Below are 19622 nucleotides of genomic sequence, written 5' to 3' on the forward strand. Positions count from 1 at the left end.
CCTTCGCCTAGCCATAAATGGCAGCAAAGAGAATTTGCAATGGTAACGACGACGTTTCATGGTTTCTGAAAGCGTCTAGTATACGCGTGACTCGAGTTTCTCTGGGCCTCAGGGTCTCTCAAACTGTTTCATTGGAATTCTATCAACTTGGCCAAAGATCTTGTTAAACAGAATTTGAAGATATCAAGAAGAGTCCGAGGATTTAAACGATCTCTGATCTTAGGAATTGGACCGCCAATGCCACGCAAATCTGTATTTTTGCGAGTGTAATTGCTGTTAAATAAACGGGTAGAACTTGAAGAGAAATTTGTTTTTCTGAGAAAGCGTTTGAAGTGCTGGACTCTGTGCGGATGAACCTAAGAGAAGGAAATAAAAGAGTGAACCGAGAGCAATTATGCAAATTTGTATGTTTATGAATGTAATTAAGCAGATGAAGGCTAAGCAGAGATTTCATGTAGCAAATACGGTAGCAAGTATTTTGAACATTCTACTTATTTTGCATATTATTCCAACTACAGCTACACCTTCTACGCTTTCGTTGCTCTTGAAATTTAACGTAAACGTATACTTAAGCTGGTAATAATAGTAAACGAAACACGAGCATCTTGTACAGGTTGTTCCAAAAATCGCGCTACGAGCGGCGGGGTGGTGATTTTACATGAAAAACTAAACCGAGAAAAATGGATAACATTTCTTCCTTGGAATATGAGATATTTCTGAAAAATGACGTATATTATCTGCAAGTTTCGAGGTAAGAAACTTTTCTTTCTGCTCGTGTTTGTGCCATCAAATTCCGAGCGTACTAACAACAGCGTTGAGGAACTAAAAGCAGACATTGTCTTGGCCTAGGAAGGTTTCAAAAATTCGCGTAATTCGCTGCAAGATGAGCATAATGATTTAGTTGCAGGAGTACAGTACTACTGTATATGCAGCAATTATGTTGTTACATCGATCAAAGGATTCTTAACAAGGATTGGTACACGTTGTCGAATTTTCAAGCTCAGTTTTCTCTAAATCGAACCCTTCAACGACAAAATGTTATTCCTCTTTCTCGACTCATTTCTCCGCGTAGGATCGCTACCCTGTCACGCTAATCTCCATATTTCCATAGTTTGTCCGAATTATGAGGAACAGCACATACGTGAAATTAATATCCAGAATCGATAATTCGAATTTGATAGTCGGGCGAGTCATAATCGAGTAATTGGAATGAAAAGTTTGAGAAGCACTGAGGCCACGCGCAGAGAATGTTCGGAATGCTATGAAACGCGCTTGACAATCATTGTATGGAGAGTCATGAACCGCTGCTATAGACACTAAAGGGAAAATGGCGTTTCAACTGCTTTCTGCTCTTTGCCAGGCGAACCGCACCGCGTGATTCAAACGCCGCTCTGTTTAAATTTCCACGCTGCTAACGCGTCATTCGGTAAGGTCAGCCATTACGAAAACACTTCGTTCCTGGACTATACGTGTTTTTAAATTTGCCTGTAACAATACCGACAACGCGTTTACAAAATCATTCTACCTCTTCTTCTGTTTGACGATCTGCTTTTCATTTTCTTTCTTCCCTGGAATCTTAGCGACCACGTGCTCCAAGAATTCATTTCCTTTCTCGCGATAATTTATGCGCCTACATCGAGTAATTTCGGTGACAATTTCGCATGGAATAACAATACGACGTAAGTTTGGTCGTCCGGAATTTATTTCTAGAATTTGTCAACGATGCCCGCGACGCTTGGCGACCTTTTGTGTTTGACGCGATATCATGGACGAAAGGGAATCGTAGATGAGACTTTATGGGTGCGGTAGAATGTCGATTATCGGAAATAATAGAGGGATAAATCGTTTCTTGTAATTGCTTTCCTGTATGGCAGATTTGCTAGACCAAACGTTCCAGATATTCAACGAACGGACGTAGAAGGCCGATGAATTATCGAAAGAGGGAAATTTGTAGAATATCCGATCGCGTCGTTTCCCTCGGACTAAAGGCATTGCAATTTATTTTAATCACATAGAATCGTAAGAACGGGTTTCTAGCCAAGCTACGAACAAATTGTCTACGTCATCTTTCTTCCATTTACTTCAAATTCTCAATGAGAATTGATTGTAAAATACAGCCAAATAAAAATGAAAAATCTTTCTACCGCGCGTTTATCGAAAAATTCATCAACTTTGTCCGCTTTGTCAACTGTACCTTAAATCAACGCAAGCGGTTGGCAACTAAGAAATTGCGGATCTTGTTATTGCTATCTAATGACAGAATCCGCAATTACTTAGTTGCCAAGTCACCACGTGTATACGAAATCCCACAAATTTCGAACACACGTTTCGTTCATGCGATTAAACGGACAACGTTTCTCATAAATCGTAGAAGCGAACAGATCGATCGAAATGTACATCGCGTTTTCATATCGCAGGCGTAAATTGATTTTTAATTTGTATCAATCGTAGTCGACTGTTCTCGCTGAGAAATTACATCGCAACGAATGTGTCGTAGGTTGAAAAATTGCCAATAGACAAAATTTTCTGAACATTATCGTCGACAGACTATCGGTTGCTGGATCGTATCGCTTTTTACAGAAGCGAATGATATATAAAGACAGCTAGAATGGCAATTTTAAATTGACAGCGTGACAGGAACTCGAGTGAAACAACATCGATTCGAGCTGATCGAACGTAACATTCGTTGCATAAAGGAAAGCAATGCTGTCCACGTATGGTTCACGCTAGTTTCCAAATATAAACAACTTGGAACGAAATTTACATACTACGTTGTCACGAATATACCACTGCGTTTAGCTCGCACGCTTTTTTCAGCCACCGGTCAAATAATATTTACGTAATCGACACTCCATCGCGACCATAAAACTATTGTAAACTGTTCGATGTTCGTCGCCCGACACGATATCCGACCTCTGGAAATCCATTTCCAATCGACAATCTCTTTAAAATAGCATATTAATAACGGTAATACGAGAAACGAGAACTGTAAAATGAAATGGACGAAAGAGAGGAAGAAAAAGACTATGAAATACTTTAATTTTACTAAAACGAGCAATTTAAAAAATTAATTCGACGAGTGTCTGGAACACAAAGCGATAGAATATTGAAGAAAATGAAGAAATTAAACGCAAGACTCGTCGCTGGACAAAATCGAAACCTTCATGTGCAATAACATTTCCCCTTAAAAGAAGAAAAAAGAAACAATATATGTACAAAGTCCGTAATATGCAAATAACACGTAAAATAGGAATAACGTGATTGTTTATGGAAAAATAAAAGAACATAGGATAACGTTTTCTTCGTTTGCGAGCAAGTGGAGTTTGAAAATAATTAAAAATTAGTCGAACAATTATTTTTCGGTCGGACCCTCAAATGTACAACAACTAAGAAAAAATGAAAAACAGCGAAGAACAAAATAACATTAATTAAAAGGAAGAAATTAACGAGAATCGCGAGAGTCTATCGAAAGAAATAGTGGAACGAAGATTAATCCAACGAATGGCTCAAAGAGTTAAAAAGTAGATACACCAGGGACTACACGCGCGATTCGTTCGTTAACACCATCAGAGAGAAACGAGCAAAGTAATTTTCTCGATGCTGCCGCCCCTCCATTCGTACTTGGCATTGGGATTTGTCGACGTTGCACGAGGGATATTTCTTATTTTTCATGACGAAATAATACGGCGGGAAATACTCACGAGATGAGAGTCCCTGGTGGTGAAGGTGATTGGGTCCGAGGCTCTGGGCTCCCGACAATGGAAATCCATTTTGCCCCAGGCGGCCGCGCCCGCGGCTCCGCTCCTGGCCGCGTCGATCAGCTCCATTTTCACCCCCTCCGCCACGAATTCGACCTGCAAAAAGGGTGGAAAAACATTTTCATTACATCGGCCGGGCTATCTCGATCGCGCCGGATGCGCTGTAACCGGATTTTAATATCGCAATGCAAAGCCTTCGGGGAACAAAGCGCGAATTTGGGAAACGCCGGTATTCGGGCATTATCGACCCGGAAAAAGCGTGTGCGTGCGTTTCGAGAGGAGGTTGATACGGAGGTTCGAGCGAAATTCATTTCGCCGCATCGTACGCGCCGTTCGTTAGTGTACGGTTACCTGTATGATAATTAGGTGGTCGGTAATTTTCTTTCTTGCGAAACACTCCAACGTTTGATTTTCCGGTTGCAAAAGATTTTTCAAGTGTAACGTAATTTCTATAGTGGAACAATTTCGCACCGAGGTCCTACGTTTCTCATTATATTTTCGGAAATGCGAATTTGCATAAAAGTCCACAGCAATTTGTTGCAAGCAATTTTATGTTGTCAAATAATCGGCAATATTTCAATTTATTAACCAAGAGTAAAATATAATATACAATAAGAGTAAAATATATAACACGACAAGCTGGTACTTTGTGGGAGAACAGTTTGAAAATTCTACTACTTTTGTATTTGATTATGCGACTACGTGAGCGTCCTTCTCACAGTCTTTATCCTTAAAATACGAAGTTGAAGCATCCTGCGTTTATCTTGTATTTGTGTAATAATATCTGTTCAGGAGAATCTACGATTATTTAGGAATATACGATATACGAGGAGAATTTAGGATTATTTCAACACGGCTAGAGATATTCCTTTCGCGATATTTCATCCGCCACCGATAACCCCAAAGAATACGAAGCGAGAACAAGAAAGGAAGAAGCAAGCGATAAAATGAAATCGTATCGCGGCTCGTAAAAATATTTCGACGTTTGCCTCGTCATTAAACGTTGCTTAGAAATCGAATGAAATAGAAACAACCGTAAAAGCGATAAAGATAGCAATGAGAATTTACGTAACAATAAGTGGACGAAGAGAATGGGATCGGATATCGCGTATTTTTGTTGCGAATCGCTGGACAGGTGAACAGGCTGAATTGAAAGATAAATCCAGTTACGAGATTATTAACGTACGCATTAACATAGTAATTACGTATTAGCCATGATTTATGTCTTTTATCGAACGCGGAGAATTGCGATTTAGTATCCGCTGGAGAGGCGAAATGTTATTTATCAGGAAGGTTGAAACCGCGGCGGATAGTTAAAATTCGCTCGTTTTTCTGTCAGATTTACGCGCCAGCTTTTTCATCCCTTGCATAAACAATGCAATCAAGCTAATTAATCGATCCACCGCTTATCGGGCACTAATGAAAAAAGAAAAAAATGCTGAGGGGGATAATCGATCGATGTAATTGGTTGCAAGTAACGACGTTCAATGTGTTGGCAATTTTCGTTAATTTCATCGAAACGATGAGGGAATTTGCGGAGAGTGGCGTTTGTGTGAAACAAAATTACAAAATTTTGACAATTACGCGCATATGTTTCTTATGTTATCGTATCTGTGAAAATATGACGATATCGACGTTCTTTTTCAGATACGGAAATTTTCACAACGCCGATATTTATTTATTTTTGTAATAATTTCTTCCCCGAGGATGAACACTGGTTACATGTTAAAAAGTTAGGCGAATGTTAATGCTCGCTATCAGTGCACCGTGTAACGTAACACGATGTACACAATACGATTGCAGCGCTGGAAACTGGAACCTAAAGGCAGTTATTCGCCAAATGATACGTCTCTATTGTATTTAGCCTGCGCGTGGATCGTTCAAGCAGGCGAAGTTTCGTTACATCTTGGACGTATTTCCAAGAAAATGCACGAATTCTATGGCGACTAGACTGTGGATATATTTATTTATATTCGATACAGTTTGTAAAAATATTGACAATTGTGGATCTTGATAGCGGAAATAATGTTACAGGAACACTAAATTTACACTTGGAATTAATATTAGAATAGTTATATATTTATTTTATGAACGATTGCTAAGATATTCATCGATACGCACTCGCACGCGTCTCAACATTTTCTTCCATACCAACTGAACACTTTACATTCCTTTGTCTTCGAGATGCCGCGCACACACATTCCTCCACACACTGACACCCACATACAAGTATCTCTACTAACGCATTTAACCCAGTGCAGCACAGAAAATTATACGTATCTCAATAAGAAAGATGCACGTAAACAGCTAGGTGTAAATAAGTGTACAATTCTTGTGTCCTCGCAGTAGAACACTGTTTTGATTTCTAATGGCTCGCGCAATGATCTGACTGTAATTAAAAAACTGTTAACGCTGTCGAAAGAACATTTAACGAATCGTGTGTTCTTATCTACCATATTCATACACTATCCGATTAAGTGCAAGTATATTAGGTTGTCCGAAAAGTTTCTTTCGTTTGATAAGCTGATAAGTAAGAATTTCTGTTTTCTATTATTTTATCGAATTAAGTTCGTTCTATTTCTATTATAAATAAACTAATATAAAACAAAAAACATTGTGCGTCGAACGAAAGAAACATTTCGGGTAACCTAATATATTAAACTTCATGTCATTTCGTGCCAAACTTTCACGTGGCTAGGGAAACGTAGAAAATCGGATAGAAAAATCTGCTCACTATAGAATGAGCATGTGTATACGAGTTTTAGGCATCGAAAATCGAGCTATAAACTTCACTTAGATGTGCCAGAAGCTTCTAGCGAACACGTCTATTGTACGTCCAACATTATCTTACAAAGTTCAAAGCGAATCGGCGATTTCGGCCAGGCGAACGTCTATGTAACGATCCTTTATGGTTGAAACGCGACGATCAAAGTGCTAAGACCTCATTAAGATTTCTGACAGACCTGTGACTGAATACGCCAACTTTGGCCAGCATTAACGGACGGCGGTATAGGCGAGCGAGTGAATCGGCTTGGCTATGCGAGTTGTCTCCGGCAAGTGGCACGAAACCATCGAAACCGCGACACACGGTATTATTTCTGAGCTGCTGGGCTCGTGTTTAAATTCCACTACAGAATATTCTAGCCGGCCATGAATTCGAATTCGCGCAAGTGAAATTTCCTGGCTGGAAAGACGATCCGAGGGAATGTTATTCAGCGAATGACGAACGTTTCTGTCGTATTTAGACTGCGCGCCTCGAACATTAAAGTAGACGCAGTTTCGTTTACGTGTTATACAGTGGCCCGAGTAATTGTAAATCGTAAAGGCAATCTCATTGTTCGATTTTTCGTAGAATTAAAGCAAAGATCGTTTACAGTGTCAAATTGTCAAATGTTTTTCCAAGTCTGTCGAAGATTAAATTTCCTATTGAAATTGGTCTCTTCGCTGCGTGAACAGCGAAACACTGTCAGTGGTTTGGCAACTAATTGATCGCGGATTTTATCATTAGATGATATTGACAAATCCGCAATCACTTGGTTGTCAATGCAATACGATAAATCGAAGAAACAGCGCAGAAAATGTGTGCGTTCCTAATTATTCGCAGCACTGTATGAAGGAACTTACGGCGAGTAGATCGTGTTTCTGCGTATATTTGTACCGAGTATACTTTGCAAAATGATGAACATGCACGTAGAAAATAGAATGTTCTTTCATCGATATTTCCATTCTCCGTCTGTGTGTCTAAAATATAATATAAATATGCATAAATATTCGCGATGAAAATTCCGCTCCAAATTGCTAATATCTGATCTTGCATGCTAATGTCGATGCATATTTTTGCAAAATGCAAATAGAGAAACGAAATCTGGATAGAAATACGTTGTGCGATTAGAAGATTATATAAATTCGTTTTCTACTTTGCATTTTTCCCATAGTCCATATGTTCTGCATACTTATGTATACCAACATATGCAAAACATACTGTACATGCCTCGCACTTACTGCGTATGTGCGTAATATATCACCACGAGGCTATTTGTTAAAAAGTAGCCAACTTTCTATCTGAAGAGAAAATTCATGATTCATTAGCTACGAAATACAACGTTTCTTGATGAGATATGCTGACTCGGTATCGTAAGCTTCACGCGGTCCTCATATATTTTGGAGGTGTTTTTAAGCGTTTATTTATTATTTTTCTTTTATTATTTAATTCGTACTTTACAATTTGTCCAGCTGGACATTTGCTAAATTTTTCTAGCTTAAACGAACATTATACGAAAACGAAAAAAATCAAATCAAGAAACGATTTAAAGAGAGCTTAGGAAAAATGGGAGAGTAATTCAAGTAGTTTCAGAATTTGGTAAATTCAATGCAACTGCATACGAGCCATAATAAAATCGAAAGGAAGTATACAAATAAAAGTAAAGTATACAAATAATTAAATTTAGTAATTTTCTCCTGTGTATTAGATAAGCCTTATCAGCTTCATCTGCTTCTAGTTTTAAACAATACTAATTAAGTATATATTTCTACTATTTCTTAGATATTTATTAATACTCTCACAAAGGATGTAGATATTCCACTCCTCTTTTTTTATGAAAATTATACTGCAGACTTGCAAGGATACATATTTTGTATCTGTAAGTATACAAATAATTAAACTTATTAATTTTCTGCCCTGTATATTAGATAAGCCTTATCAGCTTCATCTGCTTCTAGTTTTAAACAATACTAATTAAGTATATATTTCTACCATTTCTTAGATATTTGTTAATATTCTCACAAAGGATGTAGATATTCCATTCCTCTTTTTTTATGAAAATTATACTGCAGACTTACAAGGATACATATTTTGTATCTGTAAGTATACAAATAATTAAACTTATTAATTTTCTCCCCTGTATATTAGATAAGCCTTATCAGCTTCATCTGCTTCTAGTTTTAAACAATACTAATTAAGTATATATTTCTACCATTTCTTAGATATTTGTTAATATTCTCACAAAGGATATAGATATTCCACTCCTCTTTTTTTATGAAAATTTTACTGCAGACTTGCAAGGATACATATTTTGTATCTGTAAGAATCTTCTAAATCAACGACGTTGTACGATACGTTCGTTGAAATTAATTATCCTACGAATGCTTCTCACGTTCACTGTAGCTCTACAGAGCTGCGAGCGTTCACGCGCAGCTGTATCTCATTTCGTCCTGGAGATACGGACGAATGTTGGTTGCCTGTCAGCTCTCGCCGATAACATCATTTTTATGAACATTTATAACCGGCAATTTCTTAGGAACATAAAATTAAATTCGAATGCTCCGGCTATTCGTGGCCAAGTATCGATCATCTCTTTGCATCATCCGTGCGTCATTAAGCAAATAATGCTATCCAACGGGGAAACGACAGAACCAGGATATTTCCCCGGAGAGATGGGACACCAGTCGAAAATCCAGTGGCTGCCGCGTTAAATGAAACTTTCGGCATCGTTCGGAAAAAGAAAAAAAGAAAAAGAATCCACTCGCGTGACTTTCTTTGTACCGTCGTGTATCGAGCCCATTCTTTACTTCACTTCTCCACTGGAGAAAGGAAAAGACAGGGACGAGCTAGCTATCGTATAAATTTCCTTGACAAACGCACGCGCGTTTTAATATTTCACCCTTTTTCTGAATTCACACGAACGAGAATTTCCAACCAACAGCCGTGTTTCGGTAAGCGCTGCTTCTTGCATCGTCCGTAGTCAGAGCTTTCGAGCATTCCTGAGACGCGATTCATTTCGATTATATAAAGTCAAACAACGATTATCTTAATCGTCGTTTCCGAAAACCTCTTCAAGTTCCAGTCCACCAAATGGAGAATTTTTATTATATTTCTCTGCATATTAATTCTTCACATACATTCGATTCTACGTGTGTAATCGTGTTAAGAGCCACGCGATAATAATAGTTTTAGTGGACTCGATTTGAATTCTTCAATTTAGCTGCTCTTCCAAGTACTCTTTGATCGTCGCAGAAATCGTTAACTACATAAAATCGCTAATTAACCTGAAACTTCTATAGAGAGGCTTGCTGAACCCGAAGCCTACGAGTCGAATAACGTTGAATTAGACTTATTTCTCTTCCGCAAGAAACTGCCGCTGTACTTTTCGATAGTAGCGTACCTTGTTCCGCGACTCACGGCCGGACAGTTACGTTTGCTAAATAAATCGCGGCAGGTTAAAGTGGATCACGCGGAACCCACGAACGAACGGATCTCGCTTACCTTCCTCAGGCATCCGACGAAGTTGTTGATCCCCTTGGCGCCCTGCAGGGATCTCGCGTCGGCACCACCGCCCACCAACAGTCGATCGCTCGCCAAATGTGTGAACGAGCCCGCAGTGTGGCCGTGTTCCGCGTAAATCCCATCGACGATGGCGGACAGCTGCAACAAGCAATGGGGCCAAAGTTCGTCAGGGCTTTCTCGAAAGTTACGGCGGCGTCGCTGGCTTAAAAACCTCTCTCTCTCTCTCTCTCTCTCTCTCTCTCTCTCTCTTTCTCTCATTCACTCGATAGGTCCCTATTTTGGATTAAAGCGCAGCCAACTCGGCCTGTCGCGAACGCGGTTTCGCGCGATAGATTAAATCTCATCGGTCGATGTCGGCTTTCGATTCAAAAGAATTCGCCTGGACACGAGTGAAATTTCGACTGAAATTTCGTCGACCTCGTAACGTTTGCTCTCCACGGGACAATTGCCGTGTACTCGCGTTGTCTATGCTCTTTTCAGTTGGCAATTTTTTCCTGCTTCTTTTATGTATTTTTTTTTTTTTTTTTGTTGGGCATAAGATTTGTTTCCTTTTTCTATTTTTTGTACGATTAATCGTACAAGATTTGGGAGTGTAATTTGTAGAGAGAATATTTTTGTTAATACCGCGACGATTGGTTAGTCTCGGACGTCAACTTTCACGTGGAGGATTAACAATATTAGTGGAAGAGTACAGAGAAAGAACGTATTTCCTGTGTTTTACAGAGCAACAGTTTCGCTACGTTACCGTGCAATCTCGTATTATCAGATTTCTCTTTATGTTCGTTTCTTGGAATAAATATACACGTGTTCCTTTACTCTTCCTGAAACTCTAAAAAAAATTTCGGTCATAATATTTGAATATTTAAGATATTAAAATATTCATGAGACAGTCGTCTACTCGATTAGGAATTTTTTGTGCCCCTTCTGTGCTTCTTTTTTCGTCGTCGGAGATGAAAATTATAAAATAGAAGCTCTGTAATTTTATCCGTATTACTATAGTCCATTACAGATAATTTTATTTGCACGCGAACTGATTATAGGCAATAAATTAGAAGCTGTAACAATCCTCTCTCTCGTAACAATTATTTCTTCGTTCAATTTATGTTCGAGGAATTCGCGTGTATATTTCTAATTGAACTGTCAGAAATGAACCCTCAGAAGGAGAAACGAAAAGAAAAGAATATCGGCTAAGGAAATCGTTGCTACCATCGTTCTCCCACTTATATTACAATCCATGGCGTAAAGATAATTTATTTGCGGCATTTTGAATAATATCTAAGCTGTCACATACTACGTACACTAATGTAAAAACATGCTGCACACAATAATCCAAGAACGCTGCACGTTGCAGATTTTAGTCTGCAACGTTTTATCGAATTAGGATGTTAAATGATAGAACGTGATAGATGTTGCTTACTTTATACGTAATTTAATCTGCAACATCTATGTAGCGTATAATGAATTATTAAGGCAAAACCGTCGACGACAACCGTAAACCCAGTCTAACGAGAATATAATTTGCCATTAAGGAGGGTCAATCTTACCCTCACGACGCGGATAAATAGATTGAAAAGAAAAACGAGCGGTTGCTATTTCGTGTTGCGGTTAATATCTTTCTCCTTGCTCATTAACTATCCTCAGTCGAGGAACAAAGAAACTAGCAATTTTCACATCAACTTCGACCAGATATTATTCCGCGCACTGCACGTTAACGAATGCCTGAAACACACTAAACGCCAGAAGATAGAAAAGAAAAGACAGTTTATTTATTCCATAGAAAATTAGATAAGCATAAACGTTTCACGTTCTTGGTAATCTGCAACGCTCAACCAATATTTGAGAGTCAGTTGAGAAAAATGTATTACGAAAATGAACCACATAGGACGAGATTTATGGTCATCAGATGCAACACTATTGCCAGAACGCTGATCTACAATGTACACTGTAATGTGTTAATTACGCAAACACAGAGTATGTGTGGCTGTTGTAACACTGAATTAAGTCGCAATGAAATGACTGTTTTATTCCTTCTTTGCCACTTCTTCGTGACGAGTATACTCGTCAGGAACAGCCAACTGGTTAGTAGCATAGATGCGTGTGTATGAAATATTGTACATGTAAACGTGCCTTATTTACGATTACGTGAATTGCATTAATTTCGCGAATGCTTCAGGCTGCAGACTGGAGTTTTATTGGAAAAATGCTCGGCTATTTCACACGCATCATAGCTAGAACTTTATCAGAGGTCATAAAACATGCTGATGGTACAATTATCAGTCGTATGTCCGGCAGTTTTCCGCGATGTTAGGCGAAATATCAATAGCAATAGGACGCGATTTCGACTCTTTCGTTACTACGACTGATTATGGTCGTTTGTCACGAAACGATCTACTACTGCTTCGCATACAACGTTCATATTTTTTGAGATGCTTGCTACAAGAAATATGAATGCTTGTTCCCAATACACGGTGACCCAGAATTTGCATGTAAGTTCGTCAGACCGCAACGCTATACATCGTTCCATAAATCAACTCTTACGACTGCGCCAAAACTCATTGCCTCGTACAACAGAAGTTGCTGCTCAAACAGCTAACAATTTACTTGCTGCACGAGTTCTACGATTTCGCGCAATTCCAGTTGTTTCCTTTATCATAGTCCTGCAAAGTCCATCAATCACACCGGTATATTATTACAAAGGCTGAATATAAATATTTCGTTGAGTCGGTGAATGTCGGAAAAGGGATAGAAAAAGAAAACGAGAAGGCAAGTGCCAGCTTTTATTAAATTTTCACCGGTGACCCACTTTTTATTGCATTTTTTGGAATAATTAAAACAAAGATAAATTTCATGGACTGAAGAATGTTCAGACACGCGAGTGACTTGGATAACATCGTCCAGGACAAGTGTGAAAACATAATACAACAAATTTGGAAAAGTTGAACGTTATCGCGAAATATACTTCGATCTGTCGCGGTTTCCAGCGCGAAATAATACAAAGCGCGCGCGTTTCCAACGATCAAATTTCACCAGTTTGTTCTATGAGTAGAAATAAAAAAAAGAATGTTATATAATCGTAGAGCTGCAAACGGTTGTAAAAATATTCTAACGAAAAGTGATAGAAATGAAATTCAGAAAGCAAACATTCCGCCAATGGCGGGTTTTTCAAAAAATGTATCGATTATTTCGGTAAACTTTGCGTATCGATTCCAACAAAGCAAATTGCAACGTTAAAAATTGCCACTACTACGGTTCGCTAATAATTTATTTATTACTCTACTTTGCTATCATTAAATTAAATTACTTGCTAATTAATTTAACTAGTAATGGATTTTTTAATTTGGATTAATGTAATTTAACTAGTAGTGGATAGTAAAGTATCCAACGATGCAACGTTAAAGTAGGCAAAATTAAAGTAGCAAATAAACAGAAGTAACAAAACCGCGAATCAACAACAACTGGATCGTCGATCGCAACGACGCGTACCGCGAGCTCATCGGACACGAGAAATCCGACACGCGTCGACGATCTGCTGGAGCTGGCGCGCGAGGAGCAGACAGGAAGCAAGTGGCCGAGAAGTTCTCGATGGAGGGCCGTCAGGATCGCCGTACAATATCCGACGAGGCACCGAACAACGGTAAACATCGTAATGCAGCACTCGAACTTGGCAGCCGCCTTTCGAGGAAGCTGAACGTTCCCGCCAGCCCCTTAACGAACTGTTCTCTTCCCCTTAATTTTATCACGCCGCCTCTCTCCATCTGCGGTGGATTTGTTTGCTCGCGAAGGAACGGCCAAGAGAAGATAAGAACCCGGGAATTATGAGGAGATCGCTGCTCGGGCGCTGGCCCACGGAAGAGCATCCTCCAGAGCAGCCTAATTACGAGCAACGAACCTCGTAGCTACCCCGTAAGAAGAAACCACCGTGGATGGCGTTAGAAGGTGCTGCTACGGTGTGGCAGGAGTGCGTCGAGGAGATCTCGCTCTCACGCTGTTCGCTTTTAACGGAAAGAGACTGCGAAAAAGAAAAAGGAATGGGATAACCGGCGGATAACGACTATCGACGCCTTCCCTTCAGCTCGTAATGGACTACTCGACGTTGCGCTCCGCGAGAAGAGCCTCTTGTCTAAATGCTAAACTTTATGGGGGCCGTCACAGTTTCCCTCGGTTGCCCCGGGCTTCTTCTTTGCTCAGCATGACGATAGTCGAGAGAAACGACAGCTCCAACGATCTTACGCGACGGATTTTCCGAGACCTTGTACCTTTTTCTTTGATTGGACGATCCAGACTTTTTTCTCCTTCTGCAAATTGGCATGAAAAGCAGCCACAAGACAGTAATCTCGTATGGGGCATTTTGGAGGACTCGGTACGTGGTCGTGAAATGCCCTTTTCACGCGAGGCTTTGCCAGAGTTGTCTGGAAGCTTTTGGATTTTCTATGGAGTTTTGGAAAATTTGCGTCGATTGGGATACAAGGCGGAGCAACCACTCTACATGCCACATTTTGCACTTGATGTGGTAGTTTGGAAAATTATCTTGATTGCGATGAAGGATAGTGGTTGAGTATCGATTCTATGAGAAGATTTTGCATTCTGTAGGCAGTTTTCGAGCTGCAAGTTTGAAAGGATTAAATTTCATTTGGCTATGGCGTCTCGTGGATTTGCGACGAATTAAACGATAACGCAATGGAATATTTAGAATTTGGATCTCGACGTTGATGAAGATATCGAAGCGTTGAAACAGAATGGAACAACGTGAAATTAAAGAACGTGTTTTATCGCATAGAAAACACTAAACACAGCACACCCCTGGGAGGGGGTTAGCGAGGTAGAAACATTAAACGAGGGAATTTTTCGTTCAGTTTCACCTGTAAATTGATATAAATTGAAGACACGTACCTCGATTTCCTGCGTTGATCAATCTATCGGCCCAGAAAAATAATTATTTCGCTGACATTGAATTATAAAAATTAATTACCGCGCCTGTCAGCGAACACGAAAGGGACAATAGACGCAAATACATGTGATTCATCAGTGACATATTAAATCTTTAGGAAAAGACGAACAAAAAATAATATAAATTGTCCGTCAGTTTGAATCCATTTATCAAAACGAACGTAACTAATTTAGTTAATAGCTCGTTCCAAAAGATTCGGAATTTCTAGCGTTTCGTTCTAGTCGCTTTGTCACTACGTCATGAGGTTACTGTCTTTCTGTTTATAGAAAACGATAATCATTTCATAAAATAGAAACCTAACCCATACGAATTTAGTAGATAAACGAGAGACGATTTTGAAATTCAACAATGAATTTTTCTTTTACAAAAATTCCCCTTTTATTCGGTTTCGACGTTAGGCTCGCGTTCTTCGACGACTCTTCATAGTTTCATAGTCTGCAAAATTTGATAAATTCGTCGCCTATTTTCGAGAAACGTATCTGCGAACCTAGCGAGTCACTAAGAACGAAAAAATCGAAGAAATTGGTCTCGCCACGTTTTCCTCGCCATTTTCCCATTTACTGCACGATAGTTGCGAGTTAATTCATCATCGGCGGAACAAATTATCACGATAGAAGCTCGAGAAGAAACAAATCGGTACGAAGAATACGCGAAATTGCTTAAAATTCGAAACTTTTGCTTGGACTTTGCCGATTCTACGCTCGCCTTAAGAATATCCTGCGAGTGTACCACACAGAATTTCGTTTCCTGTTCGCGTTGGATTCTGAGAATTACCGTACGAAATCCAGACCGGATTGATTGGCTTAATTAAAAAGTTTTACGCTGGTTTCGCCACGAGCCAGGATTTTCCTCTGGCTCTAAGCCGATATTACTCACCACACTCGCCGCTAACCTTCGACGCGATTAACCCCGTTGTTTAATTCCTCTGCGCGTGGAAAACAGTTACCGCGAAACGGCAAGGACCCTGTGCACACGCCGAACAACGTTGTTTCGTTGTTCCACTGAATTTGCAGAATCCGTAGCTGTAGATGTTCGTTTCAAGAACTGGCTATCTTGCGGACATTTTTCAAGCTCTTGAAAATTCATCGAATGTTACGAATCACACGAACCTAGTGTAATATCGTAAAGTAATTTGAATTAGAGATCGGTCGAAATTAGAAAAAACCGTGTACGTCGTCCTTCTGTGGTTCGTTTACATTTAAGAGCGCCTATGTGACTAGTCACCTAGTTTTTACAGAGATATGAGAAAAACAACAAACAACGTTAGAGCAGGAGGACGGTTTCGTGTTTCAAGGATGGACGACAGAGAGGTCAGAGTATGCGAGTTGAAAAGTGAGTGTGTTGCGAGAGTCAGAGTTGATAGAGACGACGGAGAGTAGAGTTGAGAAAATTGATCGAGTTGTCAGAGTTGCTAGAGAGAGAGAGAGAGAGAGAGTTGTTGTGAGGAGAGTTGCCCAAATAACTGTAAAGTTATTTGATATAGATACGAATATCGCATTTAGTTTCAGTGAACAAAGTTATTTGATATAGATACGAGTATGGCATTTAGTTTCAGTTAAACAAACATCGTTTTCTGTCCAATTTATATTTGTATATTTAATTCACTATTAATAAATTGTAAGTAATCGGGAAAAATGTATATCTTAATTTCCACGATACTACACTAGTTAGACCGAGTCGTCGATTAAGCTGCGATCTACGCATGCCACTTAATAAACAAATAGAATTATCTACGACTTAACGAAACGATCGAATATTTAACTAATCGAATAGCACGAAACTGGAAAGATCTATTTACAGATGCAGATCATTTTATCTTCGCTTTGATAAATTTAAATTATACTATTTACGTATTAAAGGTAAAATTATATTACGCGTAACGAATGGGAAAATCTTCGACGAATTAATCGAATAAAATTACAATCGGGCAAAGCATCGACAAAACTATCTGTCTCAATCGTATAAATTCGAGTTTAATTAAAAACCAAAACGGAAATCTGCATACAGATTGATAATCTTGTCAATTTATTTATTGATCGCGCAGTTTGAAAAATTGTACGGAAGGACCGTGGAATTTTCTATGGTTGGGAAACCTATTTTGTAAAATATTCTCATTCAACGACAAGTTGTTATTCGAATCGGGCGCGCTCTTACAAGCGCTGTATTCGTTCGCGACGACCAACCAAATGAATGACAATTCCGCTTCGTATTATCGTGGAAAAGTTACACAGGAAAGTTGTTATGAAAGCCGCCGCTGGAAAAGCTGGCGGGAGCACGCGAACGTCAGTGAGAGAATATCGAAGTTTATTTTAGAGGCCAATCGAAATTCGTTGGCAGCCGAGCAACACCACGCAAGTCGACTGTTCCAGGGTCGCACAGCTTTCAAGCTGCCTCACAATTAAAACTTACACGTGCCACAATCAGCGCGCGGCACGGAAGCAACCCTTGTCTCGAAACTTGGCAATATTATAGCCGTACAGACGACCGATCTTCCAAGTGGAAGTTCAGTGCGAGATAAGCGCAATCAACGAGCCCGTTCCTTTCGTAATTGCACGCTAGTGTAATGAGGTCGATGTTCGAGCAATTCCTAAGATTTCAACTTTCTCCGTGACAAGATAAGAAAAGTTTCGTAAACCTATTTAGAAATTTACGTCGCTTACTTTCTTTCATTTTCGTCCATTTGTTCCATTTTTCTTTTTTCTACAGTTGCACTGTCGATTATCCAAAGTATAATACGCAAGTGTAATGTCAGAAATCGTAGAAACTTGGCGTTGAGAATCCTTTGGTCGCTTGTCTCCAAGCGATCGAGATCTTCTCGCTAATCATCGACGATGGAAACTCATCCGGCGCGGTGGTTAGCGAGAAATTGGATGAAATGGTCGAACGGGAAATGGAATTGCCGCGGCTCTTTGTCGTTCTACCAAATTGCTGCAAATTGTTACCATTTTTTATTTCTGTTTGTCGCGGAATGTATCGTCGAAATGAAAATGGCCGGCGGAGTGCAGGGGCGTCGTTAAATCGGCAAAATTACACGGGACAGAGGCCGTTCAGAATGATTTTACACGGCGGTCGTGCCATTTTAAATACTCTGCAATTTGTATAAAATCTCGATTTCTCGCGAGCAGCCGACTTTCGTTCGAAAGAGAACAAAATTTTCCCTGCAATCTCGTCCATTTCGTTTTAACGCGTAGTTTTCAACCGTAAGAACAGCGACGCCCTCTTTCCTTTTTTTCTCTCTTTCTTCATTATCTTTCGTATCATTCGAAAATCCGATTACAAGCAACTGGTCAATGATTATTTGTCCGACCATTTTCACGCCAAGTTGTTTCATTGGATGTACGTAACTTGGAATACTAATCACTAATCAAAAGATAAGAAGAACATACAGAATACAATTATTTCGTCCGAGGCTTAGTTTTCGAGAAAATCAAGTTCGAGGATTTATCAAGTAGACTCGAACGTGGTCAATTCCAAGATAAATAGGAGAAAATAAATCGCTGGAATTTTATCCTACGTACGAATATAAATCAAAGATATGAAATACAATTTTCTACCAATAAAACTTGCAGCTTTGGCCAAAACTTGGGGTCCGATAAACAGAGTGCAGGACTCCTGTACACTTTGACAAGTACCAGTCATTTTCACTGCTATTGGTATAAGTAGCCTTGGTACAAATTATTTTCAGTTTGAATACATAAAAAACAAAATATAATTCATTATATTTTTCTTCCAGTTATCGTTGCAAAAGTCATTACGTTGCAACACGAAATAGGAATTTGAAAATAAAATTGTAAAAGCAGTCGATTTGACTGTTGTGGCATTTTTAGCGTTAGTATCTAGCAATTTAGCGATCAATCCGAGATTTTCGTGATAACTGATATCGTCGTATCGAATGATACGCGGTAAAAATTTGAAAAACGAGTGGCAAGTTGTAGAAAACGAGGAAACTAGTTAATTGGGGTCCGATAAACAGAGTACAGGACTCCTGTACACTTTGACAAATACCAGTCATTTTCACTGCTATTAGTATAAGTAGCCTTGGTACAAATTATTTTCAGTTTGAATACTTAAAAGCAAAATATAATTCATTATATTATTCTTCCAGTTATTGTTGCAAAAATCATTACGTTGCAACACGAAGTAAGAATTTGAAAATAAAATTGTAAAACCAATCAATTTGGCTGGTGTGGTAGTTCTAGCGTTAATCTCATCGAACCTGCTGTTCCAACAGATCTTACCGTCTCCCTATCGTGGAAAATCGCGAAAAGTATCGTCGCTTTCGCAATATCTCTGCCAAGTCTTATAAACAAAATGCGCCAGGAGCGCGTAAAAACTAAAGAAATGAAAAAGCTACGACACCGTAACTCGTGTTATAACGCTGATATCCATAAAGGGGAAGGAGTTCTCGATGAACTCGTTCGACTGTTCGTTTTATCTAAACAACCGCGCGAAGGAGCATAAGCGGACGAGAGGCTGGAACGATAATGGCGGTTATTAAAGCGCGATTTTGCAGGGATACGTTGGCGTTCGAATAATTTTATTAAAGTTCACCGATCAATAGCAATGGCGGGACGATTCGCGCGCTGGAACGAACCGCTGGAAAATTGCGATGCAAAAGTCGTCGAGGTCCTCC

General features: G+C 39.4%; 1 protein-coding gene across 1 annotated transcript in view; it reads right to left on the reverse strand.

Annotated features, from left to right (window-relative positions):
* Window positions 1–19622, reverse strand: part of LOC100744926 (neurexin-3b-like) — a gene marked incomplete at its 3' end in the record, with an annotated part of 469693 nt that overhangs the window by 97133 nt on the left and 352938 nt on the right. Inside the window, exons 9-10 of the mRNA XM_033320044.1 lie at window positions 10021–10179; window positions 3702–3854 (exon numbers count right to left, since the gene is read on the reverse strand). Of these exons, the coding sequence (XP_033175935.1) occupies window positions 3702–3854; window positions 10021–10179 (312 nt within the window). The remainder of the gene's footprint in view (window positions 1–3701; window positions 3855–10020; window positions 10180–19622) is intronic.

The sequence above is a fragment of the Bombus impatiens genome, unplaced genomic scaffold, assembly GCF_000188095.3.
Source record: "Bombus impatiens unplaced genomic scaffold, BIMP_2.2 scf_0232, whole genome shotgun sequence".
Taxonomy (NCBI): domain Eukaryota; kingdom Metazoa; phylum Arthropoda; class Insecta; order Hymenoptera; family Apidae; genus Bombus; species Bombus impatiens.